Here is a 24,949-nt window from a genome sequence, read left to right on the forward strand (position 1 = left end):
ATACATTATTCAAAAAGAAGCCACTTTTCTTTTGCTCACATTCACATTTGTTTTTCAAAGTCTTACTTGATGTAAATCAGTTTATTCTCATTCTGCTGAAGGACTGGAGCTTGTGTGCTGCTACGGACCCACACCAGAGACGTGGCTGATAAAAACTAGAGCCCATTCCTTTCTGCATCCCTATGCAGCGTCTCTTTAGTGTCACATGCAGTGTATGCAGCCCCAGCATGCCCAAGATAATCACAATTTGCACTGTGCACATTACGAAAGGAAACTACACACCATGAAGCTTCTGAGAGTAAAACTTGTGATTACCAAGAACTTAATAAAACTCAGGAAATTTACTACATCTATGACTATTTCCATAACCCCTCACAAAAGGGGTTGCAAGAATCATGTACTAAATCGGCCATACTCATATTCAGCCATACATTTTGTTTCAGACTGCTCCAGTCCTATTGTACTCCCTGGAAAAGTGGTGTGAAGCATCTGTTATAAGACTGTCTTCTCTATTCTAACTAACTCTACTCACCCCAACTTTAGGACCTCTCTTCATTATATTCTCTTATGTCTTTATATTTTTTTTATGTATGCAAACAATCTCTGAACAGGAAAAATTAAGTATTACCTTCAATAAAAATGTCATCATTTTTATCTACTCCACACATACCTACAGATTTTATCTACCTGCTCTGATTGGTCTAAGAAATGTTCTGACATCTTCTAAAGTATGATTATATGCCAGATCATGCTTATGTTTTAATTTGTATTAAATTAAATTTAATGTTTTTAATTCTTTTCCCTTGAAGTTCCACCCATTCTGTTCCTTCTTGGTTAATTAACAACTGTATCGACAGCAATGCAAATGGAGGCATTTAAATATTAATTTAAATTTAAACTCCAGATAGTCAATATCAATGCAATACCCAAGGCTCAGATTCATGTTGTCTAGTATAAAGGGGTTTTTGTACAGCTGTACAGGAGTGAATCTAGACTAGGTTCTCATAATTTCACAAACTGACTCCTGCAACCTTCTCAAGTCTACTCTTGATTCCTCACATCAGAATGCCGCTGCAAGATATCTTCCTGGACTTATGAGATAGATTGATAAATACATATTTCATTTTCAAAGTCTTTCACAGACTTATTGTTTCCCCTCTTTATTCTGAACCAGTATTCCCCTCCACATACTGAACCAGTATATAAGATGGTTTAGTATAAAGAGGGGAACTACTATAATAGTATAAATTCACCCAAAGAGGGTAGTCTAAGATACCACCCTCCATAACTTAACTTCTCTTTTTAAACAATGACTATTTTTGATCAGCTCCTTGAACTTAGGGGGCTCCTTCATAGACATTTTTCTGTTTCTCTTTATCGTGATGTTTGCAAAACACTTACCAGAAATTAAAGTGCTCATCAGACTTAATTTATCATGATTATCAATATTGTGTGCTTTTGGTACTCTCACATTTTTTCCTAGCTTTGTGTAGTCCACTGTATCATGTTTACATTTTTACACTCTGTGGGAGGGTCTATTTTACCCCCAAACTGGACAGTTACTAGAGCAAAGTAGTGCACAAATAAGGACGACTCTGGTGATTACTGTGGTGACAACAATAACACACATTTTTTTATTCATCTTTTCAATTTACTTAGTATCTTTTCAAATGCTTTCATATTTGTCATTGTTACACAGAAAATAACATTCACTTTATTGTGCACATCCACTGTCTCCTGCTTTAGCTCTATTTCCTCTCTTATTTTCACTGAATAAAATGGATTTTAGATTCTTTTCTCCAGATGCAATTGTTCATATTTTTGAATCTGAATCTTCTTCTTTCACCATGCTTATGCTTCTAATCTCCCCAAATCCTTTTGCATGATCTCTGTCCTTGCTCATTTGTACAATTTCTCTCATTTAAACATAATCTGAAAATTCATTGACTTTTTGTGTAATCCCTTTTCCAGGACTCCATTAATGAAGACAGCAAATATGACCAGGTCTAAAACTGATCTAATGATACATGAACAAGCACTTTTTGTCATTCACTTAGCTATCTCTGTGTTTAAATTATGTAGATATTTGTATACACAGTACAATAATGCAACTTACCTGGACTCTTAAGAAAAGGGGACAAGCATAACTTGGTAGATAGGTCACTACTTGCTTATACATTTGCTCCAAGTCTAATGATGCATTTTGCTTTAAAATAAGAGAAGCCATTCCTGCTTTTCCTTCATGATCTGCATGAAAGGAAGTGAGATGAGAATTTTGTAACATAAATGAAGTTGACATTACAAAAAATACCATAGCACATTAACAAACCAACAGTCATGTATCTTATTCTGAGTTTCACTAAAGCTGCAAGATCTCATTCATATTTTATGTGGTATTACATGTACTTGGAGATCACCCAAATAATCAATTAAGTAATAATGCTGTAAATGAGTGTGGTGAGTAAGACTAAATGGAATCCTATGCTTAATATAATCGATAAATGTGGATAAACATCAACAACATTCCACTCTCAAAAACAAGAGTGAAGAGCCTCTTTCCTGGAGTAACCAATTATGTCTTCATTTCTGTTATATTCTCTTTCTCATGCCAATATCTTCTCAAAACTGTGGATATGAATTAAAAGAGAGAGGCAGTTACAAGTTCTTACTGTTTTGTCTGGAAAAGGAGAGCACTTTGGGTCTTTGTGAAAGAACAAAATGGGTGAAAGGTAAAAGCAATGAACGTCAGCTCTCAAAAGTAACTAAACACTTTAACCATCAGCTAGTAGTAACAGCAGAGATGTTTCTCAAAAGTAACTAAACACTTTAACCATCAGCTAGTAGTAACAGCAGAGATGTTCTGCCAACCTTATCTTTGTTTTGGTTTAATTTTTTGCTAATGCTACAAAATCTAAGGAATTTGATTTGTTTATCCTTAAGTGCAATTATCAAGTCAGAAAAACTGAGTATATAAACATGTAAATGTTGTGTAAGAAATTAGCATCCCTCGTACTTTTGAATCTGATTTTCAGACAGTCTTCTGTTTTGTTTCATGTTTTATGTCTTTAAAATACAGATAAGTGACACTCTCATTTCACACTCCTTTACCATTTTGTGGTGGGTTTATCCAGCCAACAACCAAATATCCAGCCAGCTTTGTGCTCAATCCCTTCTGCCATGGGATGGGAAAGAAAGGAAAACAAGGCTCAAGTGTTAAGGTAATGGCAGTTTCATAAGGGAAACAAAAGATACACAAAAAGATGTACAAGCAAAGCAAAACCAGGACATCATTCAATATTTCCCATCATCAGGCAGATGTCCAGCTACTTCCTGCAGGACAAGGCCTCACCTGGAGCAGTGTTTTTTGGGGGAGACAAGCACCACAACCACAAACCTCTTATCCTCTTCATTTCTCCAGCTTAAATAACTGAGCATGACTATCATATGATACAGAGTATGGCTTTGGTCAGGTTCAGCCCACTGTACCATCTACATCTGCTCCCAAGTTCTTGCTGTCCGCGGCATTCTCATGCATGGAGAAAGCCTTGGTACTGTGCAAGCTCTGGTCAGTGGTAGCCAAGCAATATTAAGTTATCAACACTGTTTTAGCCACCAATGCAAAGAAGTGCACCAAACAGTCTCTGATATAGAAACTTATTTTTATCCCAGTGAGACAAAGCACGTACTTTTTAAAAAGATTAAGCATGAATAAGAATCAAGCCCATCTGATCTCATGAAAAATAACAAAAAACTCTATTAAAATAAATAAATGTATTTTCTTTCTTAAAAATTAATTTTTCTCTTTGTTTTCTTTTTCAGTTTCTTCTTGGTTTTGCAAATTAACTGTTTACAGTTATTTTGTGAGGCAAAGTAAAATAATACAGAAAAATGTCTTCACATTTTTTCCTTTAGAGCTACTTTATAATTACCTTGTTTACATTTCATTTTGACACATGTGTCTGGATTTTACACAGATGTGAATTTACCAGATATTAATATTTTAATTTAGGTTATGTAGCTATCACAAACGCAGGTATGGTACACTTTCAAAAATACTCCTTATGGCATACAGATAAAAAAAAATGCATGATTCACTAGCTCGTTCACAATCAGATAGTATTTTCATTATCTGCATCTACATTTTAGCTGGATATTAAACAGATGACTCAATCAAACATGATTAATGTTTAAAACAAGAAATAGAAAGAGTTATGAGAGTTAGCAATCAGCCTGGGAGAAACAAAATGTATAACTCAAGCTTTTACCTGGCACAGACACACCATACACATTTGCTTCTTGTATGAAGTCCAACATTACAATGATATCGGAAACTTCTGTAGTGGCAACATTCTCCCCTTTCCATCTAAAATGTGTGAAAAAATAATTTAATCCCATGACATCTGCCCTTTTAAAAAATTTTTAGTAGAAACTCCATTCATTTCAGACTAACACTACGTCACATTTTTTCACACTTGTCACATTGGAATTTCATCACCAGAAGAAAATGTTTCAATTCAAATCTTACTGGGTACTATAAAATTTAAGGGCCATTGAAGGTCAATACAATTGTTTGCAAGTTTTTTACACGCATATAAATGTATCAAATGTGACCAATCTCTGCTACTTGAGACATTTTTCTTCACATTAGTATCTGACTTCCTTGCTCATAGCAAATCCATCAATAGTTATATGCTTATTGAAAAGCCCATTCAAAATGCTGGGAGACCTATGAACTATTCTGAAAATGGACATTTAACTCATATACATTTAACTCATGATTATTACTCATGGAACACTTGTGACAAAATTAAGCCTGTATCACCCACTTCAGTATCATTATAAACTACATCACAATAACAGTAAGTTGAACAGTTTCAGCTGAAAACAAAACCACATTATTCTAGTCTATATATCTTTAATGAAGAAATATGAAAAGAAACCATAACTGTACCTGAAGGTATCTCCAATCCTGTCCCAAAAATACAGAAAATTGTCATGGTCTTGAACCATTAGATCTCCAGTATTAAAATAAAGATCTCCCTTCTTAAATACCTCACAGAGTAATTTCTTTTCAGTGTGTCTTTTATTGCCAGCATAACCAAAAAAGGGGTTCTTTGCATTGACTTTGGAAATCAGAAGACCAGCTTCACCTATACAGAGAAGTTGAAAGAATATAAACCTAAAATATCATTGGACATTTCTGTACCTGACATTAATATTACTTTCAATATTGTCCATGCAAACTCACAGTCACTTGTATTTCTTGCTTGTGACTCATCAGTTTTTTCACCAGAATGGTCATCTATCAATTGTAAACTCACTAGTAGTTTATTATCCTCTGAAAGTGCACAATTCAAGTTAATACTGAACTGACTCCCCACATGTTACTGAACTTCCATGACGAGTGTCAGCTTTATCAGCTTCCTAATGAAAAACTAGCATTAATCAAAAGTAGATGCTCATAGGCCAGGCACTATGTCCCTATTAACTCTTTTTTCAGAAGTTCTGAGAACTGAAATTACCTCAGCTGGTTGGTGCCTGGTGTTAATAACACCAAGCTTGTGGGTTTAATCCCTGTGGGGATCATTCAGTTAAAGAGTTTGACTTGATCCTTGTGAGTCACTTCCAACTCAGAAAATTCTGTGACTTAAGAATATTCATTAAAGTGAGAAAGTATCATCAGTTTAAGTTTTGGTGTAAAATATAAAAGTTCAATAAATTTTTTTCCCCAAAATTAGGGAGAGTAGGGGAAAGGATTATACTCTAATACATGTAGCATACCAGAGTGTTTGTTTGCAGAACATGGAATAATTGTATTAAATAATCTTTCTGGGAGCAAGTTCTGAACAATATAGGTTAAGAGTTCCATTACTTTGTAACAGAGAAAAGAATTATAAATAATAAAATATATTAAAATTCTTCCAAAACCAGGCACAATTTTTAATTTAAGACTGCCTCATTAATAAAGAGCTGTGCCTTTTTTTTCCATAAAGTGTTAGTTTAAAGCAGCAGTATTTAGTTCACTGGTACTATCAGTGCAGCCATAATGCTCTGATGAAATAAGACATGGGTAAGACAGAGATTATAGACAAAGATAATACTTTTCATTAGACTGAGTGGTGTAGTTGGAAAAAAATTAGACCAAGTTTCTAATTAAAGGACGTGTTCCCTTCACTGGTCAGTCTGGCATCCCTAGAGATAAATTCCTATAAAATTTCAGCTTTTGGGGACATGTCATCTTCAAAGTACCCATGTTTGATTACTAACTGTTAGAGAATCTCATAACTCCTTTAAAAAATCTGTTTCAGCTCCCCATTAAAGCTGTTTGCCTGACCTTTACTATGAGTTTTTCTTGCTTCAGTTTCAACAGTTACGTTCCCACAGTTCAATGTATGCTCCAGTATCTCATAACACTTTGAAAAATTGTCTAATCATGATTTTTGATAAATATTTTTAGGACAGCTATAATCAAGCAATTTAGATTTTACATTGTTTGGTTGGGTTTTTTTATTTAGTTTTGTTTTTTTTAATTATTAAGCTGAATCACATCATTTAGTCAGAAACACTTAATCTCTCATCAAAAAGCATTTGCTCTAATCCACCAGTCCTTCCTGTAGATCTCTTAGGCAACCATTTCCTTATGTTAACCTCCTTTAAAAAACACAGATGTCACTATGTATAAATTCAAAGATAATACTATAGCATCACTTTTGAACACTACTCTTCTGTGAATATATCCAAGGATCTCCTGAGTGCTTCCAATATCAGCACTGGTATGTTTATTGCTGTTTTATCTGAGATCAAAAATCATAATGCTTTTTTTCAGAGCAGAGTAATAGTTAATTTGGTAAACTGGAGTAACATAATATCAAGGCTCCTTAAAACAACTCTGTGAAGTATTTTTATTAAAATCAATAAGCTGTAATATCCTATTAAAATACATACTTACCTTTCTTAACTTTTTCACACCAACCATGCTTATTTCTAATTGGTTCATCTTTTTGGAAATCATACTTGATTAAATCAAATGGGAAAAAAAGCTAAAAAAGGGAAGAAGTCATCAGTTACTCATCTACACAGTGACATCTGGTGGCAGCAAACATACATAAGGAAACCTGTATTGTCTTGCTCATCTGAAAGGAGAATGCAGTTTCTTTTAAAACTGAAAACATTCTATATGAAAATTTATGCCATTTCCTGGAGGTAAGCAACATCAAAACAGTTTTTTAAATGAAGACAGAACTGTTCTGTTGTTGATTGTCTTACAAGTAAGTTATGGGATCCACATCATCAGTGAATGAGCAGTGAGAGTCAGCATAATAGAAGCATTATCTCTAGTATTTAAGTGATGTTTAATGGTGGTAGCCGATAGGACGTGTTCTTGGGGTCTTCTGGCACTGAAAATAGCTGGCAAGAGAAAGGCCTCACAAAGGAGCATCTGCTTCCTGTTGGGCTTTACTTTTGCTTAACTAGTCTCAGTTCTTCCCTCTTGCTGTCTCAGGCTGCTGTATGGTGGTGTGAAGTGAGCACCAGCAGCAGGGTACATCTTGCCATGGCTCCAAGCAAACTGAAGGAGAGGACAAGATCTCCTATCAAAACTAGCTACTGCAATACTTTTTTTTTTTCCTTCTTTTTTTTGTTTTCTTTCTTTCTTTCTTATTTTCTTTTTTTGATTTTTTTTTCTTGAATATATAGCATTTGCCAATTATTTTGTTTCATTTTTCTGCTGTGATATGAATCCAAAGTGCACCTTTAAGAGACATAGCCTGAGACTATTTGGACAACTGTGTTTGCAGTAGTCCAAACTGTCTCTTTATTATTCTAAAGAGAGAATTTGGCCAGCTTGGGATTCCATGTTGCCTTCCCAAAAAGAAACATATCAGCAATTTTTAATAGCTAGTGAAACCGAGGTAATTATCTTTTCCTGAGAATTTTTGGCAATAGGGGAAAAATTTATTAAACATATATATATATATATAACTGCACTCTTCACGATAAAGAAATGTAATATAACTTAAGGAGGATTCTATGAAAGTGACTGAAGTAAAGGGTAGGATGTTAAAATATAAACCTCTTTCCTTTTCTGCCACTAACTTGGTTGAAGAGTTGCATCTTTAGCCTAATTTGAAATGTTGTTGTAAATATATGAAAATTTTTTTTCTTTAATCTGAAAAAGAGCAACATGAATCCCATAATTTCAGTTTCATATGGAAAAATCTGGTTCATTGAGTCCTATCAATGCGTTTTTCTTCTACCCTAAGTCTGAAACAGAAAGTTATTTTTAAGAGTTGATCAGAGGAAAAAGGTCACAGCCTGCAAAATAATGATTCAAGAATAGGACACTACTTTAATTAAGTGAAAGGTAATAATTTTTATTAACCTCACATTAAACCATTTACCAAAGTCAAGAATCTGAGAGCCAAAATGTTTTCCTCAATTAGAAAATAATTGTTTATTCTTGAGGAACAGAGTGGTAGTAGGTCTTTTTATTTATTTTTTTTTTTGCTGTCTAGATTTAACTGCTATTCTTTTTCATTTTCTTTTTACATTGATATTTACTTCAATAGGTTTCATACGACCAAATGCAATGAGTAATATAAATAATAAGAATGAAATGGTATAAAATTAAATATTACTCTGTTTTTGTGTCTGATTAGAATAGCTTAAAATAATGCATCAGAGTAGTATTTTGACAGGACAGTTTTTGAGCTCTGAAAGAATGAAGAATTATTTTAAGTTGTTATAAACACTCAGAAACTGTATTCAGTATCTGAGACCATCAAAAAACTGTTGAGACTACTATTATATATACTATACCATCTTCTATACACCTTTTTGTCTACAACTTCAGAGTATTAAAGAGGTTAATAATAATAAAAATAACTAAATTTAATTATTTTTAATAATGAAAATATTTTATTTATTTTATTATTTGTTTTTATTTATTATTACTCATTATCATAAATATTATCATTTTATTATTTTCTTTTAATACAAAATAAAAAGAAAGTACCACATCTTGTATTAAATATGCATAATGAAACTATACAGAGACTGTGCAAACAGCGCTGTCTGCACAAAAGTCTTTCCCAAACTAAATCATTCTGTGATTCTAAGCAGCTTGCTTTTCATATTAAATACTAGGAAATGAAGGCTCCATAGCAAAGTGTTTAGGCTGGGCACAGACTAACATTTGGTTCACCTCATTATTTAAATTCTAATGGGACAAAGACCTGAGCTGTTGAATCATTACCATATTATTTTCAGAGTACTGCATGCAACATTCATCATTTTAATCCACATCCTACTCTCTGAAGCATGACATAAATGTAGCAAACAAAAAGCATCATACAGTGAGCTGAAAGTGTGCTAATGTGCAATACTGTCTACTACTATGCTGCCTAGATATCATGTAGTAACAGCTTCCCTCACCTTTCTTTTTTTTTTTTTTTAATTGATTAGAAATACGTGCATTTGAATATTGTTTTGAAAGAAGTTGTGACATTACTAAAATTTCAATTTACAGGAAATGTCCAAAGAACCATTATGAGAAAATAGAGATCACAAGCTTTTTATTACTGGTTTGAGAGATTAAGTATTTTTGATTTCTCTTGGTTTCTAAAACAAAGCATTACATTTTTTAAGCATCTTTAAAAACTGAAATGTAAGAAAAAAAATATTTGGAGCCTAGTGTCATCACATCTTAGAGACATTTTTAATAATACACTTGAAATGCCTTATTTATGCTTATCTATGCAGACACATACTTTGCTTGCCAAAGTAAACAAAACCAAGAAACAAATGTTTTAAGCTATGTTTGATATTAACTGAATCATGACATGTAAGAATACAATACCTTAGAAAACACTTGTAGTACTTTAGATTATTTTAGCTCCAAATGACTCAAAGGAGAAGAAACATTAATTTTCATTGGCCTAAGAGCTTCTATTGCTTGGATCTATACATCAGTATTTTTCCTTTGAACCCAGTTTTCCAGGATCTTAACATTTATTTGAAACTACCTTTATTTTTAAGCTAAAAAAATTGTCTTCTGCCACAAGTTCTATGACTGCATAGAAGGAATTGCATAATGAGGAAGTGCATAATACCAATTCTGAATGGCTGTGTGAAAGATATTTTATATGCTGAAATGATTTAAAATTTGTTGTAAGATCTAAATGTTTCTCAGCTCAAAGCTGATTTTTATATATACAGTTTGCATAAGAGATTTGGATTCCTGTGATAGTTTGCATATCCTTGCTTAAAATAAGGAAAAATTACATTTACAAATAAAGTTTGGAATTTTTTTTCTCTCTTTTTTTTTTTTTTTTTTACCTAATGGTTTTCAGGTGAACATGCCATGGGTTATTTTTAGCCCTTCTTATAAGCTTCCTTGGATCTCATTAAGCCCAAGCTCCCTTGTTGTCTGCCATCAGAATTTATTTCAGTATAAGAAAGATATATATATATATTTGATAGAAACAAATGAGGGTCTTTAAGATTTTTCCCATATCACATTTATATAAATACACATATAATTTATGTCATATATAATATAATTGATTATTAACATTAGCTAGGTACATATGTACATCAGATGTAAAGATGTAAAGATTAAACAGTATTTTACTATATTTCTGTGTTAATCAAGACACTATTTTTTGTAAAACATTTTAAGTTTTACCAGCTAAAAAGCTATCCAGAGGCTTCTATTTTTCTGTTCACTGACCCTATGTAAACATCTTTATTGAAAGATTTATTCATATTCTAGAGGGATGCTTTCATGCACATGAACTAATTCCACTTACATAAAGAGCACATTATGAAAAGAAACAAGTGCAAACAAGATCACTGCTTTTAGTTAACATCTTAAATACAGTAACTGCTGTAACATTCATCTTTCTTCCTATTACCTTATCTCTTTCAATTTTTTTAATGAAAATAAATGTGTTCTGTAAAACCTTAATATTTATCTCCAGCCCTTAGCAGTTGGCAGAAGTTACTTTGCTCATTCTGAGAGCTGTTTGCCTCTTAAAGCTGTAATTTTGTCTGTATTTCACCTTTACAAACTGTGCCATTGTCACTACTTACCACACTCTTCTTTTTTTCCTTCTCCTCTGCACCCCACTAAAAATGTTATACTTTGAAACTTCCTGCTACTATTCCCTCTATACTCTCAATACCTGTATCTATAGGGCTTTGTACTGCATTTACTTTGTTGCCAGCTGAGCAATTATGCTGTAGGAAGAGAGCAAGTTTGTTCCTTCTCCTTTAGTGTATCACATATATGAACACACAAACCTCTTTTTCCCAATTTCTCAGTTATCTTTCTTTCTATTTCCATTTTAAGAAATAGGTGTTTAGAAAATCCCTAGAAAGTGTGTTAAAGGGTACCTAATTCTGTCCTGCGTGTCAAGAGAATGTTTCAAAAGCTGTTGTACCATGTCTTTTAAGAAACAACAAATGTTAGGAATTGAGTAGATGGGCCTTGTTTGTGCCATTGTCTGCTTTAATTTTCTTTCCAACCTCAGGTCTTTCCACAAGTCAGTAAATCAGAAATAATGCTGCTCTCCTTTACATATGACTAGTTGTCTAGTGGATGTCATCCAGACTGAAGTAAAGCAAAGAACAGCTACACGTCAGAAGGCATTGTTTAGTAATCTGCAAGCTGCAAAATGCATTTTAAAAAAACAGCCAGAAAAAATGCCTGAAATAAGTGAGAATGAACTTATCCATGGCATTAAAATATGTATTTAGTGTCACATTCAAAATCCCCAAACTACTTGATTAAAAACACAGGTGATTAAATAAATATGCAGATAGTTTCAAGTTTGATCTTTATCTGCTGTAGCCTTTACATGGTATTTCCAAAAGGTTAATGACTTACGACAAAATTCTGCCAGTTCTGCAATACTGAAAACAAGTTTACTCAAACTTGGAACACATGCAAAATATTGTAAGATTATAAGGCATCTAGCTTAGAAAAATCTGGAACAGAAATTAACATCAGCTGTAAGGTTCCTGGTTCACCTACTACTCCTAAATTCCAGATCTCTGATTTCCTGTAGCAGTTCCAGATCTTTCTGGAGATATCCAACATCATCAGATGGTCACTGCCAGCTACAGAGCGCCAAACATGTAGGACAGAGAATCAGTGGTGTGCTTAAAAAACCTCTCACTGGTTTCTGAGCAACACACTAGCTCTTGCGGTGTTTTTTCAGTGGTTCCAGAATCCTCACTGCAATATATGAGTTCCTGTGCAAGAAGGGAAGAATTCCTCTGGCCCCAGTGTGTAAGTCAGCCCGTGTAGCAACTGCACTGTAGTGATAGAGTATTGAAGTTGAGGATGCTGGAACATATACTGCCTAGAAACCCTTTCACATGGCATCAGAAGATACCTCTGCTGTATTTCCAAACAATGGTTTTATGTCACTCCCTAAAAAGCTTTGTCGGGACATTTTGCTATCAGCTCTCTTAAGGAGCACAAATGCCATTTATGTCAACAGGACTTGTATACAGATAGGTATCACTCAATTTAAAATTACAGAAAATTTATGAGCTATTATTTATTTCAAGAAGAGTGAAAACTGGCATAAGCAACAACATCATGCTACATATGTAGTCTCCTTGCAAAAAGGCTAGACATCTTTCATATTCTTAGCTAAAGCTTGGGACACAAGTTACTTTCCATGGGACTTCCAAATAATTTAAAAGATTGTCTTTACAGGATCAAAAATAAAAAGTCTATCTGTGAATTTCAAGCAGAAATAAGTTCTTCATTTACTCAGAAGGATAGAGGAAAGTCATAATGTGTGATAAAAATAACACGTAATCTTCCTCCCTGAGATATATTCCATTTTCAAAGTTGATGAAATACAGAATGGGGTTTTTTCAAGGTTCAGTAACCTGAAACACAACAAAGACCTACAGACTGTAGATAAAGAGGTATAGCATTTTTTAATTAATAATTTTGCCACATATTCTCTTTCACAATAACGCAACAGTGATTATATTCTGTTATCTTTGACATTTATGAATACTGATACAGGCTAGATGCAGTTTGAGTTAATTATGTTTATTTTCACCTAAGTATAAGATATCTATTAAATTTGTATCTGTCTATATGCTACTGTATGGTATACTGCAATTCTATTATATGTACTATATATAATTATATTATTATTAATTCCCATTTATGCCAAATATTTACATAGCAATATGCAGTATGAACATACTATATAAACACATCTCTAACTATAATTTGTAGAAGAGTAAATCAGAATTTGGAGCCTTATTTCAGTGATGAGGAGTTCTTAGCTATTAAAATAATCAAACTTTTTCTTTTGTCCTCTAAAGTAGTAGAGACCTGAAGCTATACTTGGCAACTGTAAGATTACTGAAGACTGTCAGAAGAAAGCCAAAGCCTTTTTGACACTTGAGAATGCTATGAAAAATCACACTGTTACTGCTGAGAGTACAACTGGGTTGGATGCCAAGATTTTACAGTGGGTCAACTAATAAACAAGTCAGAAAATCTGCCTTGGACTTAGGACTGTACTCAAACTAAGAAACACAATTTTTCAGCACTACTACTAAGTAGAATGTAAATAAATAGTCACCTTATAGAAGAAATTGGTGCGTCCAACAGATCCAATTTTTCCTGTGTGGTTCATGAAACAAATGTTTCCTTCAGTAGCACCATAGAACTCACAGATCTTAATAGCACCAAATCTGTCTAAAAATTCCCTCCATACATCATTTCTTACTCCATTTCCAACTGCTAGTCGGACTTTGTGATTTTTTTCTCCTTCCTTCTGTTAAAAAAAGAAAAAAATTAAAATATAGTATACTGATAACTGTATTTGATCATTGCATATATTGCGGGAAAAACATACTTTCTTTGGAATACATCCAGTAAAAAAATAAAAAGAAAAAATAACACTCAAGAAGTTAAAGAAAGCTGGCATAGCTGGTAGCTATCTGCAAAGCAGTAAGCTGCAATCTAAAACCTATTACCTTGTTGAACAAATTATTTCCTGAAAAATTACTACAATTATTTATATATACACTTTCATATTTTAAAAGTCATATTGCCTCAGTCTATTTCTCCCCAGAGGAATTAAAAAATTGGGAAGAACAGAGAAGGATGGAAATTATTTCTGTCATGGGATAAAAGTCAGAAGAGAGGAACAGTTACTTTCTTCTGTCTTCAGACTGATTATGAGGAAACAATCAGATTTCACACACGTGTAAAATATGTTCACTCCCACATATTGCATATGAGTCATCTTCCATACTCTTTTCAATATTAAGACTGTGAGATTTTGTTCAATGTTACTGGAATACACTATTCCTTAGTGACCTTGAGTCTTTACTGTAGTCAGGTCCCATGTTTACCATAATAAACACAATTGTAAGTATCCAGTTCAGTAAAATGTTCTAATTTTACGTATACATTCCCAAATATTGAGATTGCATGGACCAGCTTTAAAATACAATCATATTTAAGCTGAAATACCAGAAGGCAAAACATCTATACTGTTTGGATTCGAGTTTATTTTCTTTTAATTTCATCTTGTTTCAAATATGACTCCCTTTACAGTAATTTCAGGTTGCAATACAGAACGTTCTAGAAGTGAGATACACAAATGAAAAAACAGTACTAAATAAACATAGGTACAATTTGTTACTGCATACCTTTGGAACTGCATAGCACTCTGCCACTGCAACAGTCTCTATACATCTCTATCTACCTATACTTCCATACACATATGTGAACGCCTCTCTATTTACAAATCCACATATCTGCACATATTCACATTCTTTTCATACAAATATATATATAGATAGATAGATAGATACACATTCACATACATATACTATAGAAAACAGAGTCCCTGTTTTCTGCTTTCTGTTATGGCCCTCCCACACCCCCCTCACCCAAACCAGTGAATTAGTTATGGCTTTATCAAAAAAAAAGCCCATTTCAACACATTTAGTCTCATATAAAATCACAGCAAATTATTTTTGTGAAGAGATCTTGTCAGCTGAGTGAAATAAGAATCTTTTGAATAATTTGGAAATTAAAAACAGTAAAGCAGCATCTAAGTACATAAACAGCAGTGTTCCTCCAAGGCTTACGTCTTGGACATACTCAATTTTTCATGAGGATGTGAATTCTTCTTACTGTAACGAAAAATTGCAAACACAATGGAATTTTAAGCTCTATGCTTTTTCTCACCTCTTCAAAAACAGTAACTCACAGCAAGATAAAATGTATTAATTCATCTTTAGAGCCTACCTTCTGCAAAGTTCTCTTGCTGAAATGATTCAGCAAGGAAAGCACCTATTTCACTAGATGCAGATTATATATATTGTGTCGGCAGATTACAATCTGAGGCATTATCCCACAGTTTTACCTCAAAATGGCATCACTCACCAGCCTCCCATGGTCACTAATAACTCTGTTTTAACAAGAACCTTCTTTCCCTTCTATGTTTAGATGTGAAAAGTAACGTGAAAGTAATTTCTAAACTCATAAGCGCATACTTCACTGAACTCATGTTACATCATTATTAACTAGTGCTGCATTACATAGCACTACAAATCTGACATGGACAGAGCCTGTAACAAAGTATCTAAAAATTGCCCACAGATGTAATTTTTACAGTGGTTTGTTTTTTCAACTTCAGACACAATATCACAATGCAACAGTGTAGGTGTTTACATACTTGGAACAATAACATCTGTTCTGTTACATATTCAAATTCATTATATTGTCAATGAACAACAATAATATTATTATTTTTTTAACCTAAAATGTTTCAGTGTTACTTTGAACTTAATCAGGAAAGCTTTTTATGCTTTTTTTTCCCTCCAAAAATTGTTTGCATTTTCAGAATACTCCTGTCAGCTCAACAGAAAACTTCTCAAAGTGGGTTATCTTCCTTGCAATTTCAAGGCTAAACGGAAATGAACATGTCCACAGCTGAACTGCAGTTATCGCTTGCTGATGACACTGAATTATTCAAATGTACTGCCTCTGCTAAGATACAAAAAGTAGCTCAAGAGATACTTTCAAGGAAATTCTTTGTTCAATGAACAGAAGAGACAAATATATGCATATATATATAAATAAATAAGCGCACACACAGAGTAATTGAGTCTTTCATCAGCCTAGGAACATTCAAACCCTCTAGAGACCAAGCTAAAAAAAAGACTTTGCTTCGATTTTTAAGAAAAATAAAAGCATTGCTAGCTGTGTGCTGAAAAGATTGTTTTTTTCCCTAGTCTAGTTCATCTTCTAGGATGAGCTAGAAGACAGTGGCCTACACGGATTATGGTGTCTGGGTTTTTTCCCCAAAAGAACAAACACCATATCATTTAAAAGTGTAATAATTTCAGTTCCTTATGTTACTTTGGCTGGTTTATATTTATTTAAATGCACAAAGTTGTTTCTCTAGAGGAAAAGATGCAGAGTAGTCCTGACAGGTCATCACACTTCGCTTGCAATGTTAAGACCTATCATCAACATCTACAATACAAGGTAAAGCCATCTCAGTTTAGGAAGGAATGCTCTCACAGCACTCAGGTGTTTTACAAAAATACAAAGATGGTGTATGATGTTATCCTCCTGGATACTGATGACTGAAAGCAGATTTCTTAAAGGGCAGAGCAGTAATTCACTTCTTCACAACCAAGGTAGATCCACTGTTCGACTTCATTGCTGCAACTGCCGTGTTTGTGATTTAGTCAGCCCCACCATAGGTGTACCTGTCTGTCGATACAAGATTCCCTGAGGAGCATTGCAGAATGAAATGCAGTGAGAATGAAAACTATATGCAATTTCATCTTCCAGCAGGTTTCATAACTATGAAGAAAATTATTAAAATTAGGGAAACTTCAAGCAGTGTGTTCACTCACATTAGTTTTATATGTGAGTAAATTAATATAGCAATATTTTATCTATTTTTATTCTTTTTATAACTAATATTTGACATTAGTCCATGTTTGCTTTTATGTGTAATTTTCAATGTAAAGTGACCCACAGTAAATAAAACAGTTAGCCATTCTAACATCTGTCATCTCTTTTCAACATCAAACATCATCACAAATATTATTGTCCAGATCACTGCCAAAGTCCAACTCTTAGGACAGGCATGCTGGTATCCATGGGCACTGTGGCTGAACAGTTACGCAGTAGATAAATTGCTGCAAGTAAGAGAAGGGAAGGAAAAGGGATGATAATTCAACCAAATTACAAAAATATATGGTTGAGTGATGAAGACTTAGAAGAAAGAAAAAAGAAATAAAATAAATAGGCAGAAACTTTTGCTTTAGACTGACTCAACCAAATAGGCTTTCAATTTCTGACATTTTCAGATGACATTCCATCAACTAGCTTACCTTTGGCAAAATAAATAAAATTAAAGGTGTAGAAGGAATTCCAGGCAGTCACCTAGTACATCTCTCTTCCAGCAGAAAAGCTCTGTTATCCCTGTGCCATTCCTGACACCTGATCAAGCTGTGGCATGTCAGCCAGCTGCCCTGCAACAGTTGGTATGCAGCAATTGTATGCATGCGTATTCTTAGCCCACTACAAAAACACTACCAAATTTACACCTCCGGCACTGAAAGCTGTATATCCTAACATTCCTCATCTCATTTACAAAGGACTCAGTGCCTTCCCTTGGTTACCTACCACAAATAAGATCAAACTGCATGTCCTCTCAAAGATCAAATTATGATTTGTGTTTCTGAATTTACTAATAGTTCTCCACAGATAGACCGGACAAGAGATTTTAGAATAACAGAACGCTGTAACATCTTTCCAAGGTTTCTAAAAATGCCTATTTATTTTCCTGCACTGTGACATTATTTTCTTAATTAAGTGTGATTCTGAAATAAAATGGGGGTTCACTTATTTTTAACAGTAAAGGTGAAACACTTTTTCAATGCCTTCTTCAGTGACATCAATGCATTAATAAGCAACAGTTCTTACCATACACTTGGAATTTTTTTCCATTTATTCTGCCAAGATCTTTGAACTCTGTACCAAACATCTGCACACATCATAAATCAGTTTGACACACTGTGTCTCCATCTTGCGTGCTTGTTTCTTTTGTATATTAATTATTTGACAAGTCAAGATCTGCCTTATTACATTAAATACGACATACCGGGGATTTTTCATCCAGCAGTCTTTTCTCCTTAAGTGTTCTCCATAAACTACTTGGACTATCTACGTGATTAAGCTGTTAGTAAATGCCTCTTAGAGTGTTATCAACAGTACACTAACTGGTGCAGGAAGCTACATAAAAATGTGCTGAGCAGCTGCCTTAAACACATGAAAACAAGTTCACTGCCCTTCTTTTATTATTTCTGCATAAGAAAATCCAAATGGAGAGAAGTGAAGATAATTCAAAGAAAAGAGGCATGAATTGTTCTCTGTATCATGGCCTTGATGAAACGGAAAGCAACCTCAGGACCTGAGAATGCAAACATCTGTTAAATATAAAATATGATAAGACAGATGACACAGGATTTGCATTCAAGTATTTACAAGATGCGTATGTTACAACACATTCACCAGTTCCTCTATTGATACATTAGCCCTGAAAAAGGGGCATCGGGAAGTTTATTAGACTATGAGAGATATCCTGCTATTACAGATACAATACATTTTTCAAGATGCACATCCACATTCATTATTTAGTAATGCCTAATTATAAACTGCAACTAGATTTTCTGAGGAAAACACATACCCAAATTTAAAAATACAAATAAAACAGGAAGGGAATAAAAAGATGCACCATAAGAAAGAACTGGAAAATTAGGAAAAGGACACATCTTTCTAGTTCAGATACTGGTTGTTTAATATATATTTAATATAGCTCAGTCTCACCCCATTTTTAATAATCAGTCTCCTGATAATCTATTAGAATTATATTCTAAAAAAGCTTTCTTTATTTAGCTCTTTTAATAGGAAATGTTTTGCTTAGTTGTACTCCCATTTTCTCATAATATATCTACCAACAAAAAAAAGTCACTTTTGTCTGCATTCCACCCAGTAATATGAAGTAGATAAATGTAATTTTGCTGATTGTCCCAGGAGAGCACTAGTCAAAAAAAATCACACAAAACTTTTCAAAAGTCAGTCCAGACAATTAAAGTGCATACAGATTATTTCTTGTGGTGCATACTACCCACAGTATTCTGTGAGCAGTATGAAGTTTCCCTTTGTGAAAGCATGATTGCGATTTTCAGGCTTTAATATAAGCACATTTTCTGTACAACTCCAGTACTTTAACCAAAAAGATGAGTCCAGGAATAACTGAAAGCTAGAAGGAGAGAAATTGGTCAAGTTGCATGAGCTCTTAAGTCATGATCCACCATGCCAGAAACAGTAGTTGACATTATAAATAGCCATTGTAACTACTGCTGTTTAGATACAAAAAACTAATGCTTCCTCAGACATTACTGAAGACATTTTCTGTGAAGAACATCTGGAAACTTTTACCATTATTAGTGGGAGGAATGAAAAATCAGACACAGGATCATATGTGGGTACCAAGAGAGGTACGCCAGTATATATAAGTATCAGAAGGCAGTAAGAAAAATAAGTGGGTTTATAATCTGTTTTAAAGCCACTTTTCAAAAATAATACTGTTCTTGTAGCTATGGCAGTTGAAAGCAAAATGTTTGCTGTGACATACAGTCTGATTTTATAAGGGCAAATAATACAGTCTAGAGGGAAAAATATAAGCTTCCAAATCTCATGGCCTTTTGTAAGCTTTAATTTCAGATGTGCTGGACATATTCTTAGTCTGAAAGTTCTGTTTTCTCTAATAGTATGTACAAAAATTGTATTTTAGGCACTGTTGATACTTCAGTAAATCAGCAACACCTTGGATTAAGAATGGTATCTTCTTATGACATGTGCAAATGGTTACTGATTTTTTTTTTTTTTTAATGATAGGTCACTAGAAGAATAAATAAATTGTGAAATTCCCTCCTGCAAATTAAATTTTAATGATTTAAAATGCAGAAATATAGAGATTCTTAGGAGCCTTCCTATGGAAGGTACAGATCTGGTTGTTTTTAACTGTGTCACATTTCTGGTTTAGGTAATTCAATAAAATATTTATGCCAAAAACCTGTGAGGGGCTTGGCAAATTTCCACTCCACATTTTAAGGATATCAGAAAGAACAATTTCCAGCACTGAACAAAAACTGAGCTAAACTTTAATGGGAAGTAAAATGTGATTACAAGTAAAACCTGCATTGTAGAAAAGTGTCTGCTGACTAATTTCTCCTCCCTTATGTGAGCATTAAATTCCCTCCCTTTAAGGAAAACTGCTTCTCAGTGAGAGACAGTGCTATCCAGCTACATAAACCCCATCCTTACACCTCTTTCCACAACACTCAAGTCAAATGCAGGGAAATAAATATTCATTCTGTTCCCTTATGCCAGTAGCACTGAACTCCTTGTTTTCTCCTTCTAAACCACTATTGTTCTAACACAGAAGAGTTTTAACGCAATAAATCCCTCAGCATCTTCTCTGAAGTCACTTCAGAGAGATTAATCCCGTCCAAAGAATCCTCGGCCAAACTGTATCTAGTAGAGAGACTGTCTTGCCTCAGCTTAACAAAACAAAATCTGAAAGCTGATAAGCATGGTCTTATACAGTTAGGTAACCCCGAGGAAATAAGAAATATTACCTGTGCCAGAGGATAACACTGTCTCAATACCAAGTGTGCACAAAACAGGACACATATTAAACGGGAAATTGCAAACAATGATACAATTATTTCTGACACAGACTTTGAATAGAAGCAAAAGTGAACCCTGGTTTTAACAGAGAGCTTACCTGTTTCACCTAATGTATAATAAATCATACAAATACTGTCATACTGCATCACAGTTCACAAAAGCAGAAAACAGGACATAATGATTTCTTTTTGAAGAAATTTTGATTTCTTCAAGATTGAAGAATTCTTGAAAGATTCTTCTAGAAGATTGAGGACACTGATTTCTACCCTCTGTTTGTAACACATTTCAGGATTCAGATCTTCTTTAAAGAAAAGCAGGAAACACATGCTGCAATTCCCATCTTTCCAAAAGCTTCTGGATGCAATGCGTTATTAAACAGATCATTACATCAAATTTGAAATAAATCTGCAACTGTCTTTGGAATGTTTAGTCTACAATTCAAATGTTAAAATTTAAATTAGTTGCAAGCCTCTAAGGAAAACATATCTGCGGATTAGTAGAGAAATATTTCCAAGGCTTTTGCTAAGAGGCAATACAGGGAGCTCTGCTATGCCATAATCTTGGAGTTTTTCAGATCACTGTTAATAGAGACCTTGAGCAATGTCAGCCAGCAAAACAAATCCATTGATTTTCTGAATATTCTTCTTCACTGAAGTAGTCATGCTAGTATCTTAGAGACAGATCCATTTTGTAACTACTGATGGCTACTAGCCATCAATGCCGGTTCACTACAATCAAAATGCTGCAGAAAAAGTGTTTGGAAGGGGGCAGTCATGAGGATTGCTCACTTGGAAACCCAGAAAAATCTATGAATGTCACATAATGACAGATTTTTTTGTACTTGTACCTAAGTAAAAAAGACAACTTCCTTTTTGAACAAATATTCTTTCCAGACAGCAGATTACTAAACCAAATTGGATGCAGAGTAACATCAGAAAAAAATCTGCTGCAAGAGTCTTCAAGAGCTGTTGCAGATGTGAGTGGGAGGCAGAATGATCAAACAAGACAAAACCAGTAAGGAAAGCTCAGTCATGAGCCTATATGCTACCACAGATACTTGTCCAAAGTTCAATTCAGAATTTATGAAATATGCGGCCACAGTGTGGACTCTAATTGTAAGAAACTGAAATAAATGTAAACATTTATTTCAAGTTTAGTCTTAAAGAAGCAAATTAAGAAAATAAGGTAATTGCTATGGATTTAATCTGGCTTGATTAGAAGGTCTTTGTAGCACTCTAATCTCACAAATGCTGTCCACACAATATCCTGACAGAACTTTAAAACTTGCTATACCTTTCTCATATTGCTAGCATATGTACTACTTCTACATTAATGAAACTTAAATAGAGGATCCAACTTGGGAAATTATTTTACTTACTTGAAAACTAAGAGTAAATTGCATAAGATATTTTAAAACCTTTCACTTATTTGTGTGAACATGTTTCTCTTCGAGTTTTAACATGACACATACTTAATATTTTTCTTCAACTACCTAGCTGTCAAACTGATTTGTTTTATAATTTTAATTTTTCTTGAGAATGCTTAGCAAGCAAAAAAAAATCCCACAAGAAACAAAACAAAAAAACCTCCTGCAGCCTCACAGAAGAGTTTAGATATGCCAGCTCCTAGAAAGTATGCACACAAATTAAGAAATAGAGTAGTTATACAGTTAATGAAGAGTTAATGATTGTATAACCATTGTATGCAGTATATAAATAGTTAAGGATGGTATAATTTACTTTATTTGCATAGTTTAAAATTGCTTTAACTTCATGGTGGCTTGGTAAGGATTTAAAAATAGAAGAGTTTGTTTCAGAAATTAAATCTATTTATGTATAATTTGTGCTTTAAGCTAGAAAGGGGTGAGAAAAGAAGCCATGCGCTCCCTGTACAGTAAGAGGACAGAAAAAAGGAGCAATTAATATCTCAGACTGTAAACACAGCAAAAGTTGTGAAGTTTTGGAGAGAAGAGAAATGACTCTGTGGAAATCAAGTTAGCCTATAAAGACAGAAAAAAATCATAATTTATAAAAACTATGCCTCCCTGATGCCTTGATTTTTCTTATGCTCTATAACTTGATTTTTTTCTTATCCAGTAAATTTGACTATAAAGTTAACCCCCCACGCAAACAAGTAAAAATTAAAAAAATTAAAAAACCCCAACATCCCAAAACACACCAAAAAAAAAAAAAGAAAAATCAGAAAAGGTATCACTATTCTGGTTTCTCATCAGTGCCAATGGTCCTCACTGGGCCATCATCCATGCTCCCTTTAATTCAGGAACTACTTTACTGATGCACACATGGGTATTGCAGTAGGATCCATGACCCACAAATACATTACTTAAACATACTTTTGAAAATTTTCCTAAGGGAAAAGCAATCCAATGACCTTTTCCATTCTTTGGTCAGCAACTTGAGAGATTAATGTGAATTATTATTCTGTTGGAAAACAAGACTGATTTGCATTCGCTTATTTTAGAACACTGCTTAAGGATGATGTTAATAATTTTCAGACTGAAAACTTTGAGTTACTGGTACCTTTTCCTAAGTGATGAGTATGTTTAATAAAATTCACTGAAAAGGAAATAAACCACTGATTATTGTTTTGAAATAACAAAATTATGACAGTGGCAAAGGGAAGCTTTTCATAGATATAACAGTTGCAGTGCATCCAACTTCTGCACATTTTCACAAAAGTATTTCTGTTCCTCTAAATATTTGTTGTCTAGGATAGTTTTATCATTGAAAAAAAAAAAAGTTTCACCTTGAACAAAAATCAAGTCCCTTCCAAGTTTAAAAATATGATTCAGATTGTCTCAGAATATGCACATTCCACAGAACAAAACAGTGCTAAAACATAGCATACGAAACATGAGACCTCTGACACACTCAGATGCCAAGAAACAAAGTTCTAAGAATTCAGAAAAGGGAGTGAACAGTAATCCTGTTTTTTTCAACTTACCTTGTGAAATTCTGTGAAATAGTACTTTTTCACCAAACTATACTGATCCAGTTTTTAGTCTCAAAATCATTCCTTTTAATACTTTTACTTCATGATTCAAGCCATTATTTTTATTAAGCACCTGCACATCACCAAATATTTGCAGAACCTCACATAAAAGGAAGGGCAGAAGGACATGCCCAATAGAGTTTAATTTCCCTTTTAGCATACCCACATGAAGAACAACAAATGTACTGACAGACAAACAGGCACCACTTTGATTCCACTTACCACTGGCTGATTGCAAAGGTAACGGCAAAGTTCTCCAATGTACTGGATGACAGTCACGTTGTACCTTCTGCAGTCACTCCAAAACTGACTAGCCGAGAACTTCTTTTTTAATACACAGGTTGCACCTTTATGGAAACAGTAAGGAAAATGAAATTAAGCAATTGCTCTGTGTGGCAGCTTAGCTGTAAAATGCAGTATCTCAGGAACTGAGACAGCCTTGCACAGACAACTATGTGGTATTTAAGCTGTTTTATTTGAAGACAAGTGTTCAAACTTGGTAGACAAAGAAGGGAGAGGAAATCAGCCTCCTGGCTGAGACAGTAATGCAATAGATCAGAGCTTAAAAACAAGAAGTCAGCTTCTCTTCTTACAACACTGTTGGTGTTGTAATATCTTATATTATAACATATATCCATATATACATATGGATATTCTGAAAATATCCCGAAGATACAGGCTGATTAGTAAATCATTTAGGTATCACGAAGCCTTATTTCTCAAGAAAGTATTCATCAATGCAGATTGACACAGAATCAACTCATAATACAATGATCTTTCCTTTGCTCTGACTTGTACTTGATCCATAAGGAAACAGAAAATATTTGCCATGGAGTTCCAAATAAATCTTTTATAAAAGAATCCTTGAGGACACCTACATTGTCTCAATCATGGGATTTATTGCCAGTGTCAAAATAGTACACAAATTAAATGGATAAAGTTATACAGAATTTTAAAATACATTAAAAAGCTGAGTGTTTGTACAATCTGTATTAGTCAGTGTATTTGTCAATATTTAAAGTTCACCAAATGCATTTCAGTTCTATTCTACTGTACAATGCTTAGTCTGTACGCATACTAATGCACCATACACACTGCCAAAATAATGCATATGTCCTTAACTGTTAGTAGAAAACATTTCCTCCACCAAAATCACACAGCTAC

At 33.8% G+C, this 24,949-nt stretch overlaps 1 protein-coding gene across 1 annotated transcript in view; it reads right to left on the reverse strand.

Annotated features, from left to right (window-relative positions):
• Window positions 1–24,949, reverse strand: part of SLC27A6 (solute carrier family 27 member 6) — a 37,490-nt gene that overhangs the window by 1,112 nt on the left and 11,429 nt on the right. Inside the window, exons 4-9 of the mRNA XM_015615121.3 lie at window positions 24,008–24,132; window positions 13,620–13,814; window positions 6,950–7,040; window positions 4,952–5,150; window positions 4,266–4,363; window positions 2,117–2,247 (exon numbers count right to left, since the gene is read on the reverse strand). Coding sequence (XP_015470607.1) covers window positions 2,117–2,247; window positions 4,266–4,363; window positions 4,952–5,150; window positions 6,950–7,040; window positions 13,620–13,814; window positions 24,008–24,132 — 839 coding nt within the window. The remainder of the gene's footprint in view (window positions 1–2,116; window positions 2,248–4,265; window positions 4,364–4,951; window positions 5,151–6,949; window positions 7,041–13,619; window positions 13,815–24,007; window positions 24,133–24,949) is intronic.

This window comes from Parus major, chromosome Z (genome assembly GCF_001522545.3).
Source record: "Parus major isolate Abel chromosome Z, Parus_major1.1, whole genome shotgun sequence".
Classification (NCBI taxonomy): Eukaryota; Metazoa; Chordata; class Aves; order Passeriformes; family Paridae; genus Parus; species Parus major.